This window comes from Raphanus sativus, chromosome 6, assembly GCF_000801105.2.
Source record: "Raphanus sativus cultivar WK10039 chromosome 6, ASM80110v3, whole genome shotgun sequence".
Taxonomy (NCBI): domain Eukaryota; kingdom Viridiplantae; phylum Streptophyta; class Magnoliopsida; order Brassicales; family Brassicaceae; genus Raphanus; species Raphanus sativus.
In genome coordinates this window covers 47014744-47040192 of record NC_079516.1, presented here as the reverse complement: position 1 = coordinate 47040192, position 25449 = coordinate 47014744, and the positions used below count along the sequence as shown (strand labels likewise).

General features: G+C 36.5%; 6 protein-coding genes and 1 long non-coding RNA gene across 8 annotated transcripts; 2 read left to right on the top strand and 5 right to left on the bottom strand.

Moving 5' to 3' along the window:
* Positions 1 to 35: 35 nt before the first annotated feature.
* LOC108810045 (F-box/kelch-repeat protein At4g38940-like) lies at positions 36 to 698 on the bottom strand. The gene has a single exon (XM_018582172.2). It carries the CDS (start codon positions 696 to 698, stop codon positions 36 to 38), a length of 663 nt encoding a protein of 220 aa, XP_018437674.1.
* Positions 699 to 2543: 1845 nt separating this feature from the next.
* LOC108811771 (uncharacterized) lies at positions 2544 to 4227 on the bottom strand. Its single transcript, XR_001943368.2, has 5 exons — positions 3981 to 4227; positions 3499 to 3735; positions 3204 to 3423; positions 2967 to 3039; positions 2544 to 2856 (listed from the first exon to the last, which is right to left on the bottom strand). It is a non-coding gene; the product is annotated as an uncharacterized LOC108811771 (long non-coding RNA).
* Positions 4228 to 5026: 799 nt separating this feature from the next.
* Positions 5027 to 10979, top strand: LOC108812396 (DExH-box ATP-dependent RNA helicase DExH6). Its single transcript, XM_018584648.2, has 13 exons — positions 5027 to 5254; positions 5348 to 5438; positions 5513 to 5843; positions 5942 to 6016; positions 6094 to 6138; positions 6304 to 6397; positions 6489 to 6547; positions 6651 to 6776; positions 6959 to 7011; positions 7247 to 7280; positions 7490 to 7579; positions 7668 to 9761; positions 9869 to 10979. Exons 1-13 carry the CDS (start codon positions 5134 to 5136, stop codon positions 10799 to 10801), a joined length of 4146 nt encoding a protein of 1381 aa, XP_018440150.1. The 5' UTR covers positions 5027 to 5133; the 3' UTR covers positions 10802 to 10979.
* A 77-nt stretch (positions 10980 to 11056) lies between these two features.
* Positions 11057 to 12369, top strand: LOC108812398 (oxygen-evolving enhancer protein 2-1, chloroplastic). The gene is made up of 4 exons (XM_018584650.2): positions 11057 to 11474; positions 11552 to 11784; positions 11867 to 11917; positions 11995 to 12369. The coding sequence occupies exons 1-4, from the start codon at positions 11057 to 11059 to the stop codon at positions 12253 to 12255; spliced, it is 963 nt and encodes a 320-aa protein (XP_018440152.1). The 3' UTR covers positions 12256 to 12369.
* A 158-nt stretch (positions 12370 to 12527) lies between these two features.
* Positions 12528 to 14917, bottom strand: LOC108812397 (pentatricopeptide repeat-containing protein At2g30780). Its single transcript, XM_018584649.2, has 2 exons — positions 14500 to 14917; positions 12528 to 14382 (listed from the first exon to the last, which is right to left on the bottom strand). Exons 1-2 carry the CDS (start codon positions 14758 to 14760, stop codon positions 13237 to 13239), a joined length of 1407 nt encoding a protein of 468 aa, XP_018440151.1. The 5' UTR covers positions 14761 to 14917; the 3' UTR covers positions 12528 to 13236.
* Positions 14918 to 15417: 500 nt separating this feature from the next.
* On the bottom strand, positions 15418 to 18334 carry LOC108813448 (PTI1-like tyrosine-protein kinase 2). Of its 2 annotated transcripts, none has more exons than XM_018586006.2 (8): positions 18119 to 18334; positions 17289 to 17423; positions 16900 to 17153; positions 16688 to 16814; positions 16337 to 16610; positions 16110 to 16242; positions 15941 to 16027; positions 15418 to 15829 (listed from the first exon to the last, which is right to left on the bottom strand). In XM_018586006.2, the coding sequence occupies exons 2-8, from the start codon at positions 17380 to 17382 to the stop codon at positions 15704 to 15706; spliced, it is 1095 nt and encodes a 364-aa protein (XP_018441508.1). In that variant the 5' UTR covers positions 17383 to 17423; positions 18119 to 18334; the 3' UTR covers positions 15418 to 15703. The 2 variants fall into 2 exon arrangements, with proteins under 2 accessions (XP_018441508.1, XP_018441507.1); XM_018586005.2 differs by having other exon boundaries at positions 16900 to 17156; positions 18119 to 18333.
* Positions 18335 to 21316: 2982 nt separating this feature from the next.
* On the bottom strand, positions 21317 to 23772 carry LOC108809855 (probable myosin-binding protein 4). Its single transcript, XM_018581989.2, has 2 exons — positions 22776 to 23772; positions 21317 to 22688 (listed from the first exon to the last, which is right to left on the bottom strand). The coding sequence occupies exons 1-2, from the start codon at positions 23770 to 23772 to the stop codon at positions 21517 to 21519; spliced, it is 2169 nt and encodes a 722-aa protein (XP_018437491.1). The 3' UTR covers positions 21317 to 21516.
* Between the last annotated feature and the right edge of the window lie 1677 nt (positions 23773 to 25449).

Here is a 25449-nt window from a genome sequence, read left to right as displayed (position 1 = left end):
TCTATAACAACCCATTATGTTTATTTTATCAGCCATCACCATACAAGTACTGTATATCTTGTTCTGAGAGCTTCCTCAATCTCTGGCTTAATCATCACACGCTCCCACTTTTGTGTTTCTATATCGAACACCACAATCACACTCTTTCTATCATCATAGCAAAGTCCAATTCCAATAACATATATTTTCCCGTCGATGAAGCCAGCGAATGTACAAACCAAAGGAACAGGGATGCTTGGGATGGGTTCCACCATGTGGGATCTACAATCCATGCAAAACGCATTTGTCCTCTTATTTGTATAGTCAATCCCACTAAAAACATATATCCTGGAACCCACTGCCACAGAGCTTTCAGGGTAATACATAGAGGGAATTGTCGAGGGGGCAGGGACCAAGCTGTGACTGCCGTTGGATTTACGGCAGAGGATATACCAACTATAAGAATAACAGGTGCTTATGTCATAGAGTGCAACGTAGAGATAGTCCTCAGTGCAGGCCAACAAAAATCTTCTTGCGTATAGATCAGGCGAAGCAACGAGTGATCGAAAGTGCTTGGAAACAAGAGAGAGTGTTGGATGGTCGAATCTTGATGAATGCGCTAAGATGTCAATGATGACATCTTCAGGAAGTGAAGGAATAATCAGAGACGACTTTGCTTCTGAGGATTTCTCATCCTCTTCCTTTGTTTTGGGAACCATCGACAATCAGCCAAATCACGCAGATAACACAAACTAAAAGATAAAAGCTCAGAACAACAATCACCGCCCGTGCAAGAGAGAAAAGCAATGCCTAGGGTAATGCGAAGCTTTCCAATAAGAACCCAACTAATTTTCATGGTCGCAGACAGTTGTGTAATTTGTTCTTATTTGATTCTGTTAGTGCGGTAAGAGTTTGCATTGAGATATATCAATGTTAAATTGTGTTACAGTTTAAGTAGGATGGAAGGGAAAGGTTAGTTTGGAGCGGGGTGTATGTGTTATTGATTTTATATTTTCCTCATGATGGGTAGGTACGTCATGTAGTTTTGAGTGGTGGAAGAGCCTTTAAGTGTTTACACCAAAACTATTTTTATATTAAAACATACTTTAGTTTTATAAAAAATTTGAAAATTTACTTTAAATTGAAAATAATTAATATAATTTATTTTTATTCTAAGATTATATTGTAAATTTTATTAAATTTTGTTATTTGAACTGAAACGACCACTAATATCATTATTAGTTTTAATTTTGTCAGAGAATACAAAATTATTAAATTAAAAACTTAAACAGAATGTAATGATTTATATGTTCTATTTGATTTCTATTTCAATTTGATATAGTTGAAAAAAATCTAAAGTAAAAGTAACTAATTTTTTTATTTCTTACCAGATTTTAATAATATTACACTAACTAATTTTCACGATAATAAATTAATAAAATCAATTGGAAATCAAATGTAATGTGATAAAAAATATTTATAGTTTAAAGTAATATATAAATAGTTTCAATAATGTCATAAATAATAATTAGTATATTATGTAACAACAAATTATGTTTTATAATATACGTTTGTTTCAGTTTACATTAGATTTTCAACTTATAATGATTTTTTTTTTAATTTTTAGTGTTTTACTAATACTGTATTTTAAAATTATTTTAGCATTTATTGAACCTTTTTTATTAAAAATATTAGTTGGAAATTTCGCTCATGCTATTTGAAAATATTTTTTATAGATTAATAGTGTTGTAAATTAATAAAATATTACATTTCTAGTAGTATTTTACTTTAGTTTCATACCCTATCTAATTTTCTTGTAATAATTGTTTCAAAATTTAGTTAGTTATTTATATTTGTTTCTCTCATTTCATGTGTTGTAGAGTGCTTATTTTGTAATTCGTTAGGTTTTATTAAATTAGAATCTTGTTTTGGAATAGATATGAGAACTAATTTCATGTCTGTATGTTGAAAATCTGTTAAAATGTCGTATATGGTTAAAATGTTAAACCAATTATCAAAAAAAAAAGATGGTTGAGATGTTTACTTTATTTACATGCTTTTTATAAATTTAAATGTCGTATTTTTTTTGAATATGCACACTAATCAAATGACAGAGACCAGAATATAGGAGATACTTATTCAATCTCCATGCCTTCCTCTGATGAATTGTTGATGATGTGGATATAATCATGATAAAAAGATGAAAAGATTAAAATTATTTAATGCCAAAAAAATACATGTGATAAGTAGAGAAGCAGAATATGAAGTGTTCTTTTTTTTAGGATACGAAGTGTTCATACCGCAATATTACTAATTGTATCATGTTGATCCCATCTTCCACTGTCACACTTGAAGATCCTGAAGTCACCAGACACGAAAACAGAATCACCATTAACCTTAAATTTTGAAACAATACTGTACGGTAATCAATTTTGCTATGCATAAGAAATAGCACTCGTAGTCGTAGACGTGACTACAAAAAAATCAATATTCCCATTACAAATGATAACTAATACATAATAATTCCAAATTCATAGTTTAGTTTCTCCCAAACAAAATCTCACTCAGTCAAATAGCATTGATCAGTAACCAGATCATAAATTGCATTGTCATACTGTAAAATGAGGAGTACAAAAAAGAAGATAAAATAAGATTACCTTTTTGACGGTTGTGTATAGATCTTGATATTGAAATCATTTTAAAAACAGGGGAAAGAAAAAAGTTACTAACATTCATCATGGTGTAGAAGTGACTGCTGCGGAAGAATACACAAAGCTGACCATCTCCAAGGCCTTCTTCCAAGAAAAAAAGCCTGGAGAAAACGATAATTAACGATTTTGTCCAACCATTGTCACCTGAAATTCTTAATCTCTTCACCTGAAAATTCAACAATGGTGAAGTATTCTTAAGAAAACAGGGAAACATATGAAGTCTTCTCTATGCACAATAGAATACAATGGGTAAGTGTGTGTGTGTGTGTAACATACCTCTTTCTGGTGTAAGTCTATTTGCATACTTCCATTTGTCCATGAATTGAGTCGCTTTCATAAACTGGAAAACCTACAGTTACACATTTATCAGTTTCATACATGGGCACATATTCATCATGGGATTTGTCATTAAGATATGGAAATGCAATGAGCATTTTGAGTGAGTGAATTTAGTTGTAACATATATCCAGCTTGCACTTTAGGTGATTTCATAAAGAGATACCAATTCATTACCTGGATTAACAGAAGTTTCGGCTTCAGACTTGACTTGAATTTCAGAAGTACATAATTTGTTTACTGCTATTCTCAGTCTCAGCATCACAACTGTATCATCTCTCAACTCCATTGAAGAGAACTACACACCGTCATGACTTGCTAGATAAGTACCATAGCTCCACCACTTTCTCATCATGCAGTGTCACAGGCTTCACACCAGCAAGAATCAGATTCTTCGCTGCCAACAACACCAAAACAAATAATTAATAATTCCCAAACAATAACATCAAAAAATGAAATAGAAATGCATTACCAATCTCAGCGCCAAGGCCGTGCATCCCCGAGATGAGAACATTTGAAGCAAAGAGACGCCTTGTCGTCTCGCGTCCGTTCACGGCGAACTGTCTGCTGTGCAGATCCTCATCGATCTCCTGACCGTTCGAGTTACCGGAAGCCACGTGGACGGCGCTGCTACTACTACCAGAAGCTGAGATTGTAGAGTAATCGGAAGCGATATCGATACGGCATTTCTTGACCGGCGAAGATGCTGCTATATGATCATACAAAAATAATTCAATCAAACCGATTGATACGCCACGAACATAGATGCAATTAGGATAATACGCTAACAGATTCAGGTTTGATATATGATCAAGAATCATCAATACTTCAGATTTATAACGGATTAGGATCCAACAGTCAATAAAAGAGAAAGTGTACTTGTAACCATGAGACATGTAGTGGTCTAAATTCGTGAGGAGCTGTTAGTTAATGTCGAGATCCCCATGTCCTTACCATCGCTGGAAACCTGAATCCATAACCGGCGAAAACACTGTAATGGTCTCCGTTGAGATAACTGTTAACTAAATCCAATCACCTGGATGAACCACGTCTCTGCGACCAGTCTCCAGCTATCGCAGTAGATATATGCGGCGGAGGAGCAAAAGCCGTTGCTTTCAGGGGCTTGATGAAGGAGATGAAGAAACCAAGAGATAATGTTTATTTGAAGCCCTTCTCACCAATCAGCCGATGCCCAAATCAAATGAATCAGGAAATCGATGTCTTTTGGATGCCTTGCCACGTGTCACGCTCTCAAAACATGAGTTTCCAGCCTGTCATCCTATGTGTCATAGCTCAGGAGAGAGCAAACTTAACTTTATATAAATAGATAACCTTTTCTTTTAATAATGTAAATTTTGATTTTTTTTTTTTTTTGTAAAGACAAAGTAAAATTTGTATTTATTTTTGTTCACTAAAATATTAGATGACTACTTAAATTTAACTCGACACATATCCTCTTTTTTTTTTAAAATATACCTTTCTTATTTTATTTATATTTTTAAAGGTCATTCATAAAATATATGTTCATTTATCAAACAAAATTGGTTTACCAAAGTTGGTAATTAATATAAAATTAATATTAATAAATAATCTCTAGAATATATCTGAGAAGTTGTTTTTTACTTCGGTTATAATTATAGAATTATTTTTTGTGTTCTAATATCATCCAAATTATTCTTAATAAACTAAAAAAAAAATTTATTAATGGAAACAAGTATAAATTTAAAAGCAAACACTTATTATAAAAAAAAAAAATTTTCTTTTAAAAATAATCTTAAATAACAAAATTTTTAATATAAATTTTGTTTCTAAGAATTTAAATAACATAAATCAGGATATCTTTATTGAACTAGACGTAGGTTTTATTTATGTTTTACTTTTACATAATAATATTTTGTTAAACTTTAACTTTTGATTTTATGATATTTTTATCAAACTAGATGAAAAAAGAAAAAAAGGAAGAGGAGAAGGCGGTTTATAAAGCGAGAGAGCAAACTTTGGAAAAGGCAAAGAAAACTCATCGAACAATTACAGTCTCTTCGCTCGCCCTCCTCTCCTCTCCAAGAGTGCTTTTTTTTTTTGTTTCTCAGACACACATACCGCGTCGATGGGGAAGAAGAGGTTCAGGTCTGAAAATGCAGCTGGTGACAAGAAGCCACCTTCCGTCGAAGCCACTAGGATTTGGGCTGCTAAGGTCATCGATGACTTTCGAGCCTCCGTTAACCAAGGCAAAACTCATTTCCGACCAATTGTTGATTGATTAAGACCAAAAAAAAAGCTAAATATTCGATTGAAATCCTTATCTTGCATTTGTCTTGTAGTTTACACGTTTGAGCATAACCTATCAAACAGCGAACGTAAAGTCATTCATCAGATGTGTCGGAAAATGGGTATTCAATCCAAAAGTTCTGGGTGAGTATGAGTGAGTTCGTAGGTGTTACTCCAAGAGTGTTTTGGGTCTGATAAAAGTTTTCATTGGTTTGTAGGCGTGGGGATCAAAGGCGTCTTTCCATATACAAAGGGAGTCACAAAAATGGATGGAACAAAGAAGCTAAGTGGAGATCATCAAACAGAGAGAAGCTCAGATGTGTCTCTTTTCCCCCAGGAGCTCATGCTATTCTTCAGGATTTGTTTACTCACTATCCACCTTGTGACGGAGACACTGCTGCTGCAACCTCGTTTAACAAGTATGTAGGCCGCTCTGGTAAGCAATGGAGAGATGACTTTTTCAGGAAACCACTGTTCAGCCGTGACGAGATCGTTGCAAAGGTGGCGTCTTTGAGTTCTAGGCTGAGGAAAGATAAAGCTCTTCAGGAGGTTTGTAATACTCAGTTTCTTGATTTCTTTGAAATGACATGCCAAAGTAGTGAAAGGAAATTGTTTTTTTTTTTTCATTGGTTTTATAATGTTGACAGATCTCTAAGCTGCGGTCAAAGCTTCCCATTACATCTTTTAGAGACGCAATTACATCTGCTGTTGAATCCAACCAGGTTCTGTGAACTTTTATTTGATATGTTATTTGTTTTCTTACTTCAGATTTTGAGATACTTCTTATTCTATATGCCAGGTTATTCTCATTTCTGGTGAAACTGGTTGCGGGAAAACTACTCAGGTGATTGTTACTCCTTGTCTCTTGTTACTTTAAATATTAGCAAAAAGTACATTGTGTTATAAGCTATCGTGAGATTAGCCAGTAGCTTTAAAAGGTTTTCCTTTTGAATTACCCTCAATCTTTCATTCTTGAGGTTTCTCAATTTATTTGTTAATGTTTTTTTAGGTGCCTCAATATCTTTTAGACCATATGTGGTCAACCAAAAGAGAAAGTTGTAAAATTGTTTGCACTCAACCTCGTCGTATCTCCGCCATGTCAGGTTGATATTTTTACATTTTTTTGGTCAAATCTAAATGCATGTTATGTGCCTGCAAACCTCTTGCTTAAAGTTTTCTATTCCTATCTTGAAGTTTCTGAAAGAATATCCTGTGAAAGAGGTGAAAGCATTGGAGACAACATTGGTTACAAGGTCAGTGATCTTTGTAGGTTGGCATTTGCGTGTTTGTACCTGAAAAGTAAGTGCGTTTCAATATTGTAGAAAATTGCCCTGATTGACTTTATTGCAATATCAGGTGCGACTGCAGAGCAAAGGTGGAAGGCACTCATCAGTTGTTTTCTGCACCAATGGCATTCTCCTGAGGGTGCTTGTAGGCAAAGGATCTGTTAGCTATGTTTCCGACATAACTCACATCATTGTGGTACTTGAAATCGTCTTATTTTATCCACTATCACGTGTTCATTAAGTATGAAATTGTGAACTGTCGCTGTGACAGCCTTCTTGTTATTGTTTGTCATTTGAGAATCTCAATTCTTTGTCTTGGCTGTTAACTTGATTCTTTGGCTGTCTTCGTTAATCAGTGACCTGAATGTTACTTTGTAGGATGAAATCCATGAAAGGGATTGCTACTCCGATTTCATGTTGGCAATTATAAGGTAGATTTTCTAGCCTTCTTAAGCGTCTAAGTTTACTAAACAAGTCAATCTACGTGACCTAAGAAACTGATGTTAAGGCTATTGTTCATTTGTTGCCTACCGCAATTCATATACCATACTGGTGCACATGTGTTTCTAAAACTGCAAGCCACGATCAAAAAGATACTATTTCATTTTCTTTGCGTGGATGTCAGAATTCAGATTAATTTCCAATGCCTTTTCTTTTCATTTGCAGGGACTTGCTTCCATCAAATCCTCATCTCCGTCTGGTTAGTTTAGCTCTTATGTTTTTTCTTTTCACTGCTATGATACACTTATAACAAGAGAAGAAACATAAAAACTCCAACAAAATTGTATGCATGGCCTAGGAACCTGAGATAGCTGGACATGAAGACTTGGTTAATGTTATTGAGTATGTCCTGACTACATTATTATTTAGCTGATTTTTTTTTTAAAATATTCTCTGGACCAACAACAGATTCTAATGAGTGCTACGCTTGATGCTGAGAGATTTTCTGGATATTTTGGAGGTTGCCATGTTGTCCGTGTCCCTGGATTCACTCATCCAGTTAATTTCTCCCTATCTCTTTCTCTCTTTCTCAAACTTTGGCAGTTATGTTCTGCTTAATTATTATCTCCTTGCGTTGTGTCTACAGGTGAGAACCTTATATCTGGAGGATGTCCTCTCTATTCTTAAATCAGGTGGAGATAATCATCTAAGCTCTTCCAACTTGAATATACCCGACCAGAAGCTTGATTTGATCGATGAAGATAAACTTGCTTTAGATGAAGCAATCACCTTGGCTTGGACAAATGATGAGTTCGATACCCTCTTAGATCTAGTTTCTTCTCAGGGAAGTCCCCAGATCTACAACTATCAGCACCAATCAACTTGGCTAACACCACTTATGGTCTTTGCTGGAAAGGGAAGGATCAGCGATGTCTGCATGCTCCTCTCACTTGGCGCAGACTGGAAATTAAAGTCTAAAGATGGTATGACAGCTTCAGAATTGGCCGAAGCAGAGAATCACCTAGAAGCTGCTCAAATCATCAGGGAGCATTCTGAAAATTCTCAGTCTAATTCTCAGCAAGCACAACAGTTACTTGACAAGTACATGGCGACAATCAATCCGGAGCAGGTAGATGTGAGTCTTATACTCCAGCTAGTAAGGAAAATATGTGGTGATTCGGAGGATGGTGGTGCCATTCTTGTTTTTCTACCTGGATGGGATGATATAAACAAAACAAGACAGAGATTACTTGACAGCCCTTTTTTCGCAGACAGTAGCAAATTCGACATCATATGTCTGCACTCAATGGTTCCAGCAGGGGAACAGAAGAAAGTTTTTAGTCGCCCTCCTCGAGGTTGCCGCAAGATTGTGCTTGCGACGAATATTGCTGAATCAGCAGTTACCATCGATGATGTGGTTTATGTGATAGATAGTGGCCGGATGAAGGAAAAGAGCTATGATCCTTACAGTAATGTTTCAACTCTTCAATCTTCTTGGGTCTCGAAAGCAAATGCTAAACAGCGTGAGGGTCGAGCAGGACGTTGCCAACCTGGCATTTGTTATCACCTCTATTCTAGACTTCGTGCAGCCTCTATGCCGGAGTTTAAAGTTCCTGAGATTAAGAGGATGCCTGTAGAAGAACTCTGCTTACAGGTTAAGATACTTGATCCAAATTGTAAAACAAACGATTTCCTTCAGAAGTTGTTGGACCCGCCTGTTGATCAAAGTATTGCAAACGCCTTGAGCATCCTACAGGACATTGGGGCCCTGACACCTGAGGAAGAGCTGACAGAACTTGGAGAGAAGTTTGGTCATCTCCCAGTTCATCCTCTTATAAGCAAAATGCTTTTCTTCGCTGTTTTAGTAAACTGTCTGGATCCAGCACTTACTCTGGCATGTGCAGCCGACTACAAGGAACCTTTTACCATGCCTATGTCGCCAGTTGAAAGACAGAAAGCTGCTGCTGCAAAACTTGAACTTGCGTCACTCTGTGGCGGTGACAGTGATCACCTAGCGGTTGTTGCCGCCTTTGAGTGCTGGAAAAACGCTAAAGAAAAGGGTCTTTCCGCTGAGTTTTGCTCTCAGTACTTTGTCTCTCCAAGTGCTATGAAAATGCTGGATCAAATGCGTAGCCAACTCGAGTCTGAACTTAAAAGACACGGGGTTATTCCAAGTGACATCTCAAGTTGTAGCCAGAACTCGCGTGATCCTGGTATACTCCGTGCTGTCCTAGCAGTAGGATTGTATCCAATGGTCGGAAGATTGTGCCCATCTTTTGGTAATAATAGGAGATCTTTAGTGGAGACTGCTAGTGGTGCCAAAGTCCGTGTGCATTCGCTTTCAAACAACTTCAACTTGTCGTCGAGGAAGTATGATGAATCTTTAGTTGTTTTCGATGAGATCACTCGTGGAGATGGAGGCATGCACATAAGAAACTGCACTGTTGCTCGGGATCTTCCTTTGTTACTGATCTCAACAGAGATAGCCGTAGCTCCTACAGAGAGCGGTGATGCTGATGACAGTGAGGAAGATGAAGATGAAGATGAAGATGAAGAAACAGGAGGAGTAGAAGGAGATTCTAGTAATGAAGAGAGTAGGCGTGGAGAGAAGATGATGTCTTCACCTGAAAATTCAGTCAAGTTAGTAGTAGATCGGTGGCTGCCTTTCAAAACCACAGCCCTTGAAGTTGCTCAAATGTACATTTTGCGTGAGCGACTAACTGCATCCATCTTGTTCAAGGTGAGTTTATAATCCGTTTTAAGTTTTTAAAACTACTCAATACTTGGAATGGTTTTTTTTATTTGATTTGGTTTGAATTATCCAACCGTTCATTGGCATTATTATAGGTAAGACATCCACGGGAAAATTTGCCGCCTCATCTTGGAGCTTCTATGCATGCAATAGTTTGTCTTCTCTCATATGATGGTCATGCTGGACTTTCATCTCCACCGGAGTCTTTGAGGTCAAAACATTCGAGGACTGAGATGTATGAAACCGGAGGATGTGAAGAGAAACCAAACTCTTTCCTTAACTCCCTCTTTTGGTCTCTGAGCCTGAAAGAAAACAAGCCTTCTTCTAAACAGAGGAATAGGATTCGACAGGATGGCTTCAACACGGCTCCAACAGAAGCTGCATCGATGCATAGGCAGCAAAACAACAGTCAAAGAAAGCCCAAATCAGCCAACAATGTTGATTCGGGTAAGCAAAAGGAGAAAGTGTTTGTTAGGCAGACCAATGTGGTTCACCAACCTGAAGCTGCATCTACCACTAAGCAATTAAAGCATAAATCAGCCAACAGTTTGGTTTCGGGTAACAAGAAAGAGAACGAGTCTTCTGATCAGGTCTATGGGAATCAACAACCGAACACAGCACCAAGAGAAGCTGCTGTATCGATGGCTAAGAATCAAAGCAGCAAGAAAACCAAATCAGCCAACAATACTGATCCGGGTAAGAAGGAAGAGAAAGTGTTTGTTAGTCACACCAATGGGATTCACCAACCTGAAACTGCATATACCGCTAAGCAATCAAAGCATAAATCATCAGCCAACAGTTTGGTTTTGGGTAACAAGAAAGAGAACAAGCCTTCTGATCAAGTTTGTGGGGATCAGCAACCAAACACAGCTCCGAGAGTAGCTGCTGTATTGATGGCTAAGCATCAAAGCAGCAAGAAAACCAAGACAAGGTCAGATTTGGGTAAGAAGCAAGGCATTTATGTTCCAAAGATTGATCTCCATAAAAGGCAACGCGAGGACAAAACAGACTTGAAGGGGACTGCATGAAGAGCCAAGGGTTATGGTTTTGGGTCCCATGGAGGCAGATAAATTAACGTATAAACCAATCTATGTTGGATGGTTCCTCCATTCTATTTTGGCGGCTCTTGCGCGTAGAAACTTCTATTAATATATCATGAACCGTACTTTTAATCGACTTTATGTTTTCTAGTGTTGTAGATACTCATTTAAGACTCTTCTAGCAGTTTCATTTACCTGCGTGATTGATAATAGCACATAAATTCATCACGGGCACGTGGCGTGATGAGGCATCTTTACAAGTATACAACCTTATCGCGACATCAACAAAGAAGACGCCACAAAATCCAAAAGCAGCCAATAAACATTGAACACTCTAGACATCAACTCTGTACTTTAAAAGCACTTTCATCACTTTGGTCTCGACACTTCTTTCAGGTTGAAACAAGAAAAAGAATGGCCTACAGCGCGTGCTTCTTGCACCAAAGTGCACTTACCTCCTCCACCGCACGATCATCTTTCTTCCCCTCTTCCCTTCGTCACATGTCCTTCTCAAGACCCGTTCATGTAGTATGCAGAGCTCAGCAGTCTCAAGAAGACGTTAACTCCGCCGTCTCCCGTCGTCTTGCCCTCACCTTCCTCGTCGGTGCTGCAGCCGTCGGATCCAAAGTCTCTCCTGCTGATGCTGCCTATGGTGAAGCCGGTATGATCCTCAACTAAAAGACTCTTTCTCTCTACATATCTCGATCATATCAATGAAAATCTTGAAACATTTTGCAGCAAATGTATTTGGTAAGCCAAAGAAGAACACAGACTTCATGCCGTACAATGGAGAAGGATTCAAAATAGAGATCCCATCAAAGTGGAACCCAAGCAAAGAAGTTGAGTATCCAGGACAAGTCCTAAGGTTTGAAGACAACTTTGATGCCACTAGTAACGTCTCTGTAATGATCACTCCTACAGACAAGAAAACCATTACTGATTACGGTTCTCCTGAACAGTTTCTCTCTCAGGTTTCTGTTTTATTCTTGCAACATAAAGTTCAATCAATATGGGAGTTGCCACAACTGATGGTGATGTTTTTGGTTTCTGCAGGTCAGTTATCTCCTTGGAAAGCAAGCTTACTTCGGCGAAACAGCCTCTGAGGTAACTTCCATTTTGAGGACTTGTATTATTGAGTTAGTAAACAACGCTTAGAAGTGATGTTACTGATCTATTTCCAGGGAGGGTTTGATGCAAATGCAGTAGCAACTGCAAACATTCTGGAGACATCTACACAAGAGATTGGTGGGAAAAAGTACTATTACTTGTCGGTTTTGACAAGAACAGCTGATGGAGATGAAGGTGGGAAGCATCAGCTGATCACAGCCACTGTGAATGGTGGAAAGCTTTACATTTGCAAAGCACAAGCAGGAGACAAGAGGTGGTTTAAAGGAGCTAGGAAGTTCGTCGAGAATGCTGCTACTTCCTTTAGTGTCGCTTGAAACTAACTATATCAAAAAAACATATGAATGGAATGTTCTGTTAGTTTGTTGTCTTCTTCTCCATTGTCTCTTGAATAAAAAAGTGGATCAAGAAAACAAAACAAGCATTTGAGAGCTATGAGTTTACGATAAAACGATTGTTTTAAGTCTAGCGTGATGAAGCCTTGTGTTTTTGTTTTACTGGCAGAACTTTTCATTGTGTCATGACAGACTTGGGGAAAATGCAAAGAAACAAATAAACCTAATGAAAAGGTTTTACACAGCTTTTAAAAGACTAAAAAGCTTAATGACTTAATTCATTAAAATAACTGAATATTTTGCAATTAGATATGAGGTTGCCTCTATACTGAAACATCCTTGTAATTAAGCACTCTGTTTTCCTCTAAATTACAAACAGAGCGCAAGGGAAAACAACAGAGAAGATGTGAACATGAGAGTGTTGAATGTTGGTAGCCTAACAACAACAGGAAATGTCAACTTATGTTACCCAGAGAGAGAGAGAGCTGGCACAAAGAGAAACATGCTGCACCGTCTATCAGGGTTTTCGAGGTAAATAACTCCACTTGGCAGAGCCTCCAGTTACTCAAGAATATGAAGAGAAGCTCAGTTCTTCCAATCTATTAGCTGTTACACAGGCAATCGAATAAGTACAATTTAGACTCTCTTCTTCGTCGCTCAAAGAGATATTGGTTTACTGAGGTTCTCATCCACCAACATGTTCAAACTTGAAAATCTTGCCGGCAACATGAACAACTCTTACTGAGATAATGATGACCGTGTTCTAGTCTCATTCCAAAACTCAGGTGACAGAGCCTAGACAGCATCTCTTTATCAAGGGTCATGGGGCATACTTCTCCAGCCAGATATACCAAATAAAAGAAACAAGCGGAACACCGTGGTCTGCTACCATCAGTGCAAAGGCAGAAACAGCACTAACCATTTGGTAATGACGCTGAACAAAACCAAAACAGACGGTATTCTTTACGCAAGTTGAGGTAGATGTGTTTTTGGAGTACGTAGTAGATACCCATGTTTCACCATCCTTCCCATCACTTTCTCAGCATTTGACTCCATTCCGTGACTTTTATAAGCCTTACACATAATCGCAAACGTTTTAATAACAATCCCATAATTACTCTCTCCCATCATCTCATTTACAACACCTTCCATCTCTTCAAAGCGTTTTTGCGAGCCATACATCATTATCTTACAGTGGTAGAGAGATCTGCATAGTTTCCACCCGGCAGACTCGGCACGTTTAACAAATTTAACAAGACCGTCAACTTCATTACACCTGAAGTAAGCTGCAGTGATTGCCCTCATGATACTAGATTTATTAACACATGTGTTACGCTCAAACGCTTCCTCTATCCTCCTCTCCATCGATTCAAGAATGTCTTCTTGAGCATAGAGTCGAATCAAAAGCACATTCAACCAAGGATAATACTCCTCACCAGAGAGAAGACTCAACAAACTTTCAATCTTCTCGACTCTACCCTCAACAGCTTTCTTGCAATACGCACAGATCATGGCTCTAACCAAAGAACCTCGGTCTACACCAACCTGATCCTTAACCGATTCATACATTTCCTCCATCTTACTCAACTCCCCTGAGTTCGCATACCCGCGAAGCATCAGCAGATACGTTTCGGTGTCTGGCTCAACTTGACCCGTCTTCATTTCTCGAAACGCAGCTTCCATTTTACCCCATTCCCAGGCAGTCACATAACCAGCAATCAGACAGTTATAAGTACTGGAACTCAGAGAAAGCTGCTTTCGTTTCCGCATCTCTTGGAAAGCTGCTTCCATGTTCTTAACCATAAGTCTTCTCCCGTAGACAGATATCAGAATATTATAACTCGAAACGGTCGGAGCACAGTGCGTCTGCCTAACGAAATCTCTGAAAACCGACTGGCATTCCTCGGCAAGGCCGTTGTACATGTAAGCGCTCATCAGAGCGTTGTAAACCGAAGCCGTCTGACTTCGTTTCTTACCGGATTCATTGAAAAGAGAGACTGCAAAGGTTATGTCTTTGGCTCGACCCGCGACTTTGATTCCTTTTGCGTACTCCTCCGATGTCAAAGGGATACAGCAATCGAACTGTCTCCTCCTCCTCCACTCTAAGACCTGAAACAAACTCAGAACAAAAAGATATAAACATCATAACCTGATAAAAAGAACCAAACTTTAGATTGCAAGATTCGAGCTTTAGTACGGGAAACACGAGAGATGTGAATGAGTTACCTGAAGAGCCAGGTAAGGAAGGGGGAAGAGTTGATCCATAAGCTCGACGATGCCAGCTCCATCACGATAACTTGTAAGTAACCATTGACCTTTCTGATCCAAAACGCTCTCGAACTTCTCCTTGCTGTTACCGGTCGATAAAAGTTCGTTTTTTAGAATCGAAACTGTTTTGACCAGATCAGTATGATGAGCAGGCAATTTGGACGCACGGGTGAATTTGTCGACGAGTTGACCACTGAGTTTCGTGAATTTCGATGTCATGGGATCAAAAAGGCTTCGCCTTTGGAGCAGAAGCTGAGGTGAGGGCTGGTTAATGGGAAGGATCGGATCTGGGGATCTGCAAACTTGTGTGCAGAGAACTCAGAAAGTCAGGGTTTATCGAAGGAGAAAATGATGAAAAAGGAGAAGAGGGCTTCGCACGTGAGAACTTTTTTTTTTTAAATGTGCTATTTGGGCCTCAGGCCACGTTAAAGAATAAGTCATATATATGAGCAATTGATAGCAAATGTTAAGTACTTGACCAAATGTAATTCAGTTGTTGATTGGGGTTAGTCAAATATCTAAAACAAAGTCAATAGTCTATTTTCATATATAATATACATTCGTTTTAAATTTCTAAAACCACATGAACATTGTTAGAGCATTATATATTTTTAAGATGAACTTAACAAAACATTTAAAGAAAGCAAATATGACCCCAATGTAACGTAATTTGTATATACTGTTTAATGCAAATCTTTTGTTAATCCATCGTAAATAACAATATTTTTTTAGGGACAGTTCATAGATTATCTGTTTTGTAATGCACTACACAACTTGTCAGACACTGTGTTGACTTTGTAAAGACCTAAAGAAAATCATTTGAATAGTCGAATCAGATAAACCTTAAAAGAGCTGTCAATATAGACAAGACCAAAATATTCAAATGATCCCCTTTTTATCTATATAGAAAAATCACAAGAACAGCAAATGCAATACATGATTGTTCTCCTCCAACGACAAGCAAAGCCAAAAAAAAGCCTTGTTTCAATCCAGACATGACAAATGCAAAATAAAAAGTCTTGTCTCCTTTCACACCAAAATGCAAACTAATAATTTCCATCCCCTCAAATAAATATGATCTTTTACTTTTTGTTTTCTTCCCCAAATCAGAGAAAGATTATAACTTTGTATGAACAAAAGAATCCAACTCTGTTGCACAGACTCATGATTCCGCTGCTGGGACTGGTGCTGGAGTTTTGAGAAGTGGCTGCAAAGCTTTCACAACTATACTCATATTCGGTCTAAACTCTGATTCGTACTGCACACACAATGCTGCCACCGCTGCAAGCTGCATTGCCCACATTACAGAAAGTTAAGAGATTTTAAAAGAAGGACTATGCAGTGTAATTCCACTGATACAAACTGAGTTATTTTCACTCATGGGGGTGAAGAAAAGTACCTTGGCTACTGATTTAGGAGGATATTCTCCTTTTAGCTTTGGATCAACACACTGCTTCACTTTGTCTTCACTGAGTCTCGGTGTAGCCTGCAATAATAATTAACAGCAAACTCCAAGTTTTAAGACAGGAGATTAAAATAGAGCAGGCAGTGATAAAACAGAAACATACCCAGGTTACAAGACTTTGTTGGCCACGTGGCATTGTATGATCCACAGGTTTCCTCCCTGTCAAAAGCTCAAGCAGTACAACCCCAAAGCTATACACGTCACTCTTCTGTGTCAACTGTCCAGTCATAGCATATCTGCAAAAATGGGAAGACACAAGTTTGAGCTGCCTCCCTCGTTCATACTTTCATCTGGATGCAACAAAACGTTAAAAGTTTTAAGGAAGATTACTCTGGAGCGTGATAGCCAAAGGTGCCCAAGACTCTGGTAGAGTGAAGACGAGCAGCGTTGTCAGGAGCTTGGTTTGAGAGATTGAAATCAGCAACTTTTGCTTGATAGTCTTCAAAGAGAAGCACATTGCTAGATCTCACGTCTCTATGTATGACAGGAGGCTGAACCTTCTCATGAAGGTATTCTAAACCCCTAGCTGCCTCAACGGCTATCTTCACCCTCGTTATCCAGTCAAGTGTTGGACCTGGCTGTGCCCCTTGAACTCCCTTCCTACCTGTATGTAATAACAACACATTTCAAAATCGATTCTAATTTATACCAAGAAGAGGCTGGGAAGGCCATCTAACCAACCATGTAGGACGTCGTGCAGTGATCCCATTGTTGCAAACTCATAAGCAAGAACACGGAGGTTCTCATCAACACAATAACCGACCAGCTGAACGAAATTCTCATGCTTCAGCCTTGAAACCATGGAAACCTAAGGAGAAGCAAGCAAATGAGATGTAAAAGACAAGTTTCCCTGGAGACTTGAAGCAAAGAAAAGAAGGGTTTTATAACCTAACCTGACTCAAGAACTCGGAGTTCGTTTCAGCTTCAGGGGCAACATCGAGTTTCTTCAAAGCAACAGCTTTACCATCACTTAGAGTTGCGTAATACACCCTTCCGTAAGAACCCTCACCAATAAGTGACTTCGATCCAAAGTTGTCAGTCTTTTCTTTGACCTCTTCCACAGACAAGGGAGGGACTTCAACGGGAAGAGCTTCCTTGGGCGCCTCTGGCTTTGCAGCAGCAGCTTGTGGTTTTGGCTTATTATTTGCTGCTGCATGTAATGTGACAAGCAACCAAACGTATTCCAATTAGAAACATACAAAGACATTCATATAACTAAACTATAACCTATTCCCAATAGATCACCTAAGTTAAGAAGAGAGGTCTCTGGTCTGAAACATACCATCAGATTGCTGCGGTTGAGTTTTCAGATGTTGCTCATCATTTGATACATCCGAATCTCCTGAGCTACGCCCACAACAGATCCACCTGTGCATACTTGTTTCTCTTCTTCAGAGGAGAGCCTTTTTTTTAGTTCCTGAAGTGGTTCAAACCAAGTCAACATGTATGTATGCATAGAAGAAACAATCGTTCATCTAATAAAACCTTAAAGTGTTAAACATTCTCACGGGGAACTACTTCATTCTCAGAAGGTGATCCCAATATCACTCATGTATATAATAATAATAATAAAAAAAAAAACAACCTAACAAATCACAGTAACGTTTTTATTCAAATCAGATCAAGATTGCAACTTTAATTAAGCACATCTTTTGGACTCAATAGGATTTTTAATAAGCAAATCCACATTTCATTAGTTGCTACAAAGACAAGAAACCCAACAGCAATATTAATATCAACAAAGAGACAAAACTTTTGTCGGTAGATGATGTCGGCAATAGTCAACTAGTTTAGCTAAAACAGGATTCGAAGATCGGAACTTTCAAACATGATGCGTTACCCAGATGAGAAATCTACTCGAGTGAATTTTTTAAATAAAAAAAAAACATACACTGAGAATCGAGCTTGAAACAAACACGAGGATCCTCGGGGGCAGAAACGAAATCGAATTAAAAAAAAACTGAAGTCTAAGTAAGGAAAGCAAATATGGGGTCGAGGTCGACATGAAACAACGATCCAAATAAGGTTTAGAAGATCGAGAGAATTGATCCTAAATCCAAAAATAAAAAATAAGAAATAACAATAATAAAGGAAAAGTCTTTCTTTCTTTACCGTTTTGCACAAAACGTGTTTAAGCTCTCAATCTCTCTTTTCACAGGGTTGCTTGCGTATGATTGCCTGCTGTGATGAGAGAGAAGAGTGAGTGTCTGGTGAAGAAGATGGAGAGAAGAGAGAGATGGGGCTAACGCGGGGGAAGGGTTATAAACCGACCAAACCGAAAGGTAAGAGTTAGCCGACTTTTTTTCTTCTTACCATTTGAGCTTTTTCTTCTTTACGTTTCTATTTTCTATTCATTTTTCCCCTATAATTGAAACCAATCACTCACATTTATTTGTTGCTTTCTTCTTGTGTTACTCCTAATTATTTGAAGAACAAAAACTCAGTTTTCTAAAAATTATTTAATTTTTAAATTCCAGGTATGGCACCTAATCTATGTATAATTTAAAAAAAAATAGAATAAATTATTTAGAATTTCCATGCCAAATTATTATTAATTAGATTAAAGTATCAATATAAAACGCATTAATATAAGGTTGAATTCTGATTTTTTGATTAGTTCCATTATACTATCTCTCATGCATTATTAGTGAAAATGGATGACGTGTATCCATGCCAAATTATTATCAGTCGTGAAATATCTTACAAATTGTTGAAATATTTTGGAAAAGTTGGTTATATCTGTTTAAAAATCTATACTATTAAAAGGGAATCAGTAAAGTCGATTTATACAAGTAATTTTGGACCCTTTCATTTTTTAGTCCAACCTATTACATATAATAAAATATTATAACTAACCTATTTTATAACAATTTAATAAGATTCTCCTTCATTTAAATAAAGCATATTACTGTTATTGACTTTAAATGTTACTATAATCTAAACCGTTAACTTCTAACATTTTAAATATGTGCGTAAGAAAGATTTGTATAAACTACTGTTTTTATTACTAATATTTATATAATTTTTTGTATCGAATGATGGTGTGGAATTAATTTAAAACAACATTGTACTTCATCTGTACTATTAAAAGGAAATTACTACAAAAAAATTTACTTAAAAAAATTGTTGAATCCTTTTACTAACTAATTATTTTCTCTCAACTATTTGAAAAATTAATTTGCGGATGCGGGTTATGAGTTTTTTATGCGGGCTTAGTATGAGTTGGTAGATTTTGGATCGCGGTTATCCGTCGACCAGCAAATTATTAAAGAAAAAAAATTAAAAAGGTAAATATTTTTTTAAATACAAGAATTAAAAATAATAATTTAATATTTAAGTCATGTATATTTTTTTATTATAAATATACTTTTATATAGTAACTAGGTGTTTTCTTGCACTATGTGTAGTAAAAAAAAATTAAAATATTTTCTAACAGATAAATATAAATTATATTTATTTTTTATTAATATTATAAATTTTCTTTTTCTTATTAATATTTTAATTTAAATTGATTTAACTAAACATTAAAAATTAAGATAAAAACAATTTTGTTTATTTTGAAATATATTTAAGAATGTGCATGTATATATTTAAAATTATAATCTTAGGTAGATTTTTCAATCTATTTATTTTAATTAAATATGTAAAATTGCATAATTGTCAAAAATTAAAATTAAACAATATTTATAAAATCTGTAGATATATATATAAGAAACTAATGATTTTACGATTTAATTTGATTTTATGATTTAATTTTTATAATTTTCTAAATATATGTATATATTTTTTAAATATTTTTAATTTAAATGATATTTCAAAATTTGAAATTCCATAATTGAATATATTTATTTTAATGATGATTTATGAGTTATTACTATATTTTAAAAAAGTCCAAAAATATAAATCGACAATAAATGTCATACATGAGTTATTACCATATTTAAAAAGTTTACCAAAAATATAAATTAACATTAAATATAATTGTCCATGTCATATTAATCTATAAGACATGTCATCAATTTTAGTAGCCATGTCATATTATTTTGTGAAAATGATTGTAGAAGACATGTGGCAAAATCACTTCTCAAATATAGTCTAGGGGATGAAAATTTCATAATTTTCAAAAATTAAAATTAAAAAATATTTATAAAATCTGTAGATATATATATAAGAAACTAATGATTTTACGATTTAATTTGATTTTATGATTTAATTTTTGTAATTTTCTAAAAATATGTATATATTTTTGAAAATATTTTTAATTTAAATGATATTTCGAAATTTGAAATGCCATAATTGAATATATTTATTTTAATGATGATTTATGAGTTATTACCATATTTTTAAAAAGTCCAAAAATATAAATCGAAAATAAATGTAATATATGAGTTATTACCATATTTTAAAAAGTTTACCAAAAATATACATTAAGTATAATTGTCTATGTCATATTAATCTATAAGACATGTCATCAATTTTATTAGTCATGCCATATTATTTTTGTGAGAATGATTGTAGAAAAGACATGTGGCAAAAATTGTCCATGTCATATTAATCTATAAGACATGTTATCAATTTTAGTAGCCATGTCATATTATTTTTGTGAGAATGATTGTAGAAAAGACATATGGCAAAATCACTTCTTAAATATAGTCTAGGGGATTAAATTATATAATGATTTTTAAAATATGTATATAACCTACGGATAACCACAAAATTAAGTGCAGCGGATGCATGTACAATATTATTTGTTTGCAGGTTGTACGGATCATATTTTTAACCAAAACAAAGTTGAAAATCCGCCGGTTGGCGGGTCAGCGGGATGAGTTCGACCCGCAACTCAGCCTTAACCGTGTGTATACCGGATCAATTTTTAAATTACAATATATTTTGATCTAAATTTATACACAAATATGATTAAAAATACAAATATAATCAAAAAGAAAAACAAATATAAAAAACTAAATTTAAAATAAAAGAATATACCCGCCCTTTGAAGGGCGGTTCAAAATCTAGTTAAAATTACGACAACTGCATTACCAATAGACCTTCAACTTATTTATAATTATTTTCACATTATAACTATAGACAATTTTGTTCAAAATATTTGAAGTTAAATATAAAAAAGTAAAATAAATATATAATAGTTGACTTTATACAGTTCTAAAATTTTATGTCTAATCTTTTAGCTATCTAGATCCCGTTCAGTCTCATGAACCGCTTATGGGACACTTATCTTGCTGAAGGAGATGCACTGCCGTAAGAAAAATACTGAAAGAAAGAGTCTCTGAAATCTTGTGGTGGTTTCAGTGGGGGAATGATTAGTGTGTTTCTCCATTAAATAACTAAACAAAAAGGAATAATTAAATGATTCAATTACAAGCAAATCAATCATCTTCTCTCTCACAACCTCAAGAGCTTCTGTCTTCAACTAACTCCTAACATCTCCTTGTTATTACAATACAGAAGCTCTCCAATGTTTTATCTAGCATTAAAAAAAATCTCATTCTCTAAGGTAACAACTCTTTCTCACTAGTCTCATCAGCATCTGAGTTGCCCCTCGTCTCTATACCCTCAAGAACTCCCATGCTGGCCAGGATCTCTTCTCTCGACTCGTCTGGATACTTCACCCTATAGTACTCCAACTCCATCTCGAGATCTTGTATCTCCTTCTCCCTGTCAGCCAAAACATCGTTCGCCCTCTCGAGCGCGTCCACGTCGTGCTCCGCCTGCTCGTCCATCATCCTCAGGTACTGCAACGCTTCCATCTGGAGAGCCGCTTTCTCTTCCTGCAACCTAGTGATCATCGCCATCGCTTCGTTCGTAGCGATGGCCGACGCGTTTCTTTCTTCCTCTAGCTCTTTGCTCAGCTCTCTAAGGCATGTCCTGTCGTACTCTAGCTGCTGCTTCAACAGATCGACGAGACTTTCTCCTTCGATGTCGCTGCTGATGCTTGCGAAGGACTCCACTGAAGCAGAGTGTTTTAGTTCCGGTGGTGGCTCGTTTGAAGTGGAGTGAGTCTCTGTCTCCTTTGAGGAATCTTTGTCGGTATGTGACATCAAAGGCTCAGTCTCTGCATGCTCTTCTTTACCGGAGTGTTCTTCTGTAGCATTGTTTGATGTTGTTAACTGTTCAGTGTCTTCATTGTCCACGTCATCCTCTCTTGATTGTTCTTCAGCTGAACCTGATACTTGTTTTGATGTGGACGGCTCAGAATGTTCGTTGATCTCATCTGCTTCTTCTTCATTACTGAAGTATTCTTCTGCAGCATTGTTTCCACTAACCTCTTTTTCTTCCTCACTAGACTGTTCATGTGCCTGAGAATCTGACGCTGAAGGCTTGCAGTCTCTTTCAGCTCCGTCTTCCTCATCATCTGCAACAGAACCAGGCTGCAGATGTTCATACACTTTTACCTCCGTAGCTGCATCAGATTCTTCTATCTTCCCATCTGAATCGGAGATGATGTTTTGAACAAACTCTGCGGAATCATCATGCTTGCAGTCTCCATCTTCCTCATCATTGGAAGGTTCATCTTCAACAGATACCTTCTGCTCCATGGCCACATCTGAATCATCATCATCATGCTCTTTAACCTGGATTTCCTGAGAGGCAGAGTTTTCTCTAGGACTCATGAAATCTCCACCAGAAGGAGATGAGTTGCCACTTGGCTCAGTTACATTCTCTGCAATAATTAAACAAAACTTCATATTAAGGAACTGTATGACAACATGAAAATGCAAAAGGGTTTTTGATGAGTTAAAAACGATACCGTTTTGTGTCGTTGCTTCTCCTGCATTGTCCTCTAATTGAGGTGAGTCCAAGGAGAATGGACGAGCTTCACTCATTGTTATAAGCTCAAAGATCACAGCTGCATGCTCCCCTTCTGGAACAGCTGGTTTGTCTTGACTCTTCTTCTTATCCTTCTTCTCTTGCACATCATAATGCTGTTTACGCTTCTTGTCTTCAAACGATGTCCTAGATCGAGACTTGCGAACACGTCTCTCAGGAGGTGGATCAAAGTTGAAGTCAGTCATCCGGAGGAAAGCATCATCATCTGTAAACAGGAAGTCAGACTCAGACCCGGAGTGAACCTTCAGCTCCGTGTAACCCACGTCGCTGCGGCTTCCAACGTCAACATACTCGCCACCACTACTTGTTGTTGCCGCCGTTGGTCTAAGATGATGATCTCTCATCTTCTTCAAACTCGCACCGCTTCCTCTTCTGCTAAGATGATGATGATGATGCCTCGGAGCAGGAATGTTCGGTTTGTTACTACTAGCCGTGGAGTTTCTTCCGCGAGAGCCTAACCTAATCAATCTCTGCGTATGGTGCCTTGCTCTCCACGGTTTATTGCAACAGGAACATGACCTGAGGTGAGTAGAATGGTTTGTGGAGAGCAGATCGTACCCTAGCTTTCCTAGAAGCAGTCTGTTCACGTCTGGATTCGGACCGGTCGTTTTGGTGAAGGACAATAGACAGTCGTTGCACATCCCTCGACAGTCGGCGAGCTTGTGGTCGTGGTTTAGACACGACATGTAGGATGAGACCTCTGTTCTGTGGTCTCTGCAGATGAGGAGTCTCCAGTGCAGAGGATGGAGGATCTTGGAGCAGAGGAAACATGGCATCTGCAATCTGCAGTAGCGTGCGAACCAGACGAGGAGATAGGAGAGGAGGGCGTCGATGAGCATGAGGAATATGAGGAACCATTCGCATGCTGCGTAGGTTAGCACAGGAACCTTTTGATCAAACATAACATTTGGAACCATCTTTCATTCAGACTGGTGGTGACAGTGAGTTCTTGAGAACATTCAAACTCATCGTCTTGAAAGTAAAGCAAAACTCAGAATCTTGTGTCTGAGATTTGCATTTTTTGTTGAGCATTTGGAAGTAAAAACGTGAAAGATCCTAAACTTGAAAACTAGGCTTCAAGAATAATCGGTCAAACAAACTTATTCAACGATTTGTTATTTCTGGTTTGCCTAAATTAGTGTACATTCTTTTTTTTCGTATAAAGAATGGTCGACCCAGTTTTTTGGAATTACCATACATTTTAAAGAATCTTAAAAAACTGATAATTGATTTGCGGTTGCAGTTAAAAAGTAAAAAACATTATACCATTCATTAGAAAACACGATTAAGTCTAAATCGTAAACAGCAAAGTCAAAGCATACTGAGTATTAAAACTGCATCACATATCCAAACGAAAAATGCATAATAGTATTTTGTGCATAGATTTAAAATCTACATTTTCTCACAATATTATGAATTTTTAATATATATATTTTTTTAAAAACGTAATTTAGGTTTAGTAAAGTATTTTTTAAAAAATTATTGGCTGAAAACAACAAAAATCAGAATATTATATTGTTCTATCATTTAATTTCATACGCGTTAATATTTATTTTTCTAATTTCAGTTATAATATACAGGTTAAAAAATAAAACTCAAGTTCTTTTATGTCTAGATGATCTTTATATCTCTGTTGCATATAATGAAATTTCTATGGACCACTTTAGAGAAAAATAAAGACTTCATATCCACGTCAAGAGAAACATATTAATAAAATGTATTATTGGACCTCAATTAGAATTATCTACAGAAAATATTCATAGTACATTAAAAGATAACATTAATATGAGTAAATGCGTGCAATTATGCATAGAGATAAAAATAGAAACTAGATTTATGCAGTTATTTGTTTTCTGTTTTCATTAGAAATAAGAAAAATAAAAGGATTTTTTTAAGAAATGTGAAGTGAAATATAGAAAGGGGTCAAAGACATGATTAATAAGGGATCAGTAACTGAATTTTGATGTAATTTAAGAATAAATTAAAAAATCTAGTGGGGTCAGCTGACCCCCTATCTCTTGACTAGATCCGCCTCTGGTTTCAGTCCTTAGTATGTGGGAGACCTTTAAGTTCCCTGCTGAAAGCATACATGAGTTTTGTTTGAATCTCTGGAACAAAGGAGAGCATGGCCATCATCGAGATCACAACAAACAAGAGGAACCCCATCATAAGTCATGTCTCCTTGCTAATTTCATCACTGAAGGCCAAAGCGGTAGCCTTTGAGTTAAACCATCTCCAATAGTTTATATTACTTTTTATCTTTAGTATGAAGTAAACATAAAATAAGTTTGTGATTTACTCTAATAATTTCCTCATTTTTCTCAATTCTTAATATATCCAGTTTTCAAAAAAAAAAAAATTGTTAGTAACACATTCTATTTGACAAGATTCAAATTACATTCACTTATTTCTAAATTTAACAAAAATATAACTTTATTAATAACCACATACAAAACAATAGTAAAATTTTATTTAAATAGTAAGATTACTATATTTTCCCCAAATAATCAATCAAAATATGTTTTTTGTTGTGTTAAGTTTGTATGTGTTCTTTAATTTTCTATTAGTTGTGTGTGTGTTTAATGTTATTTTTT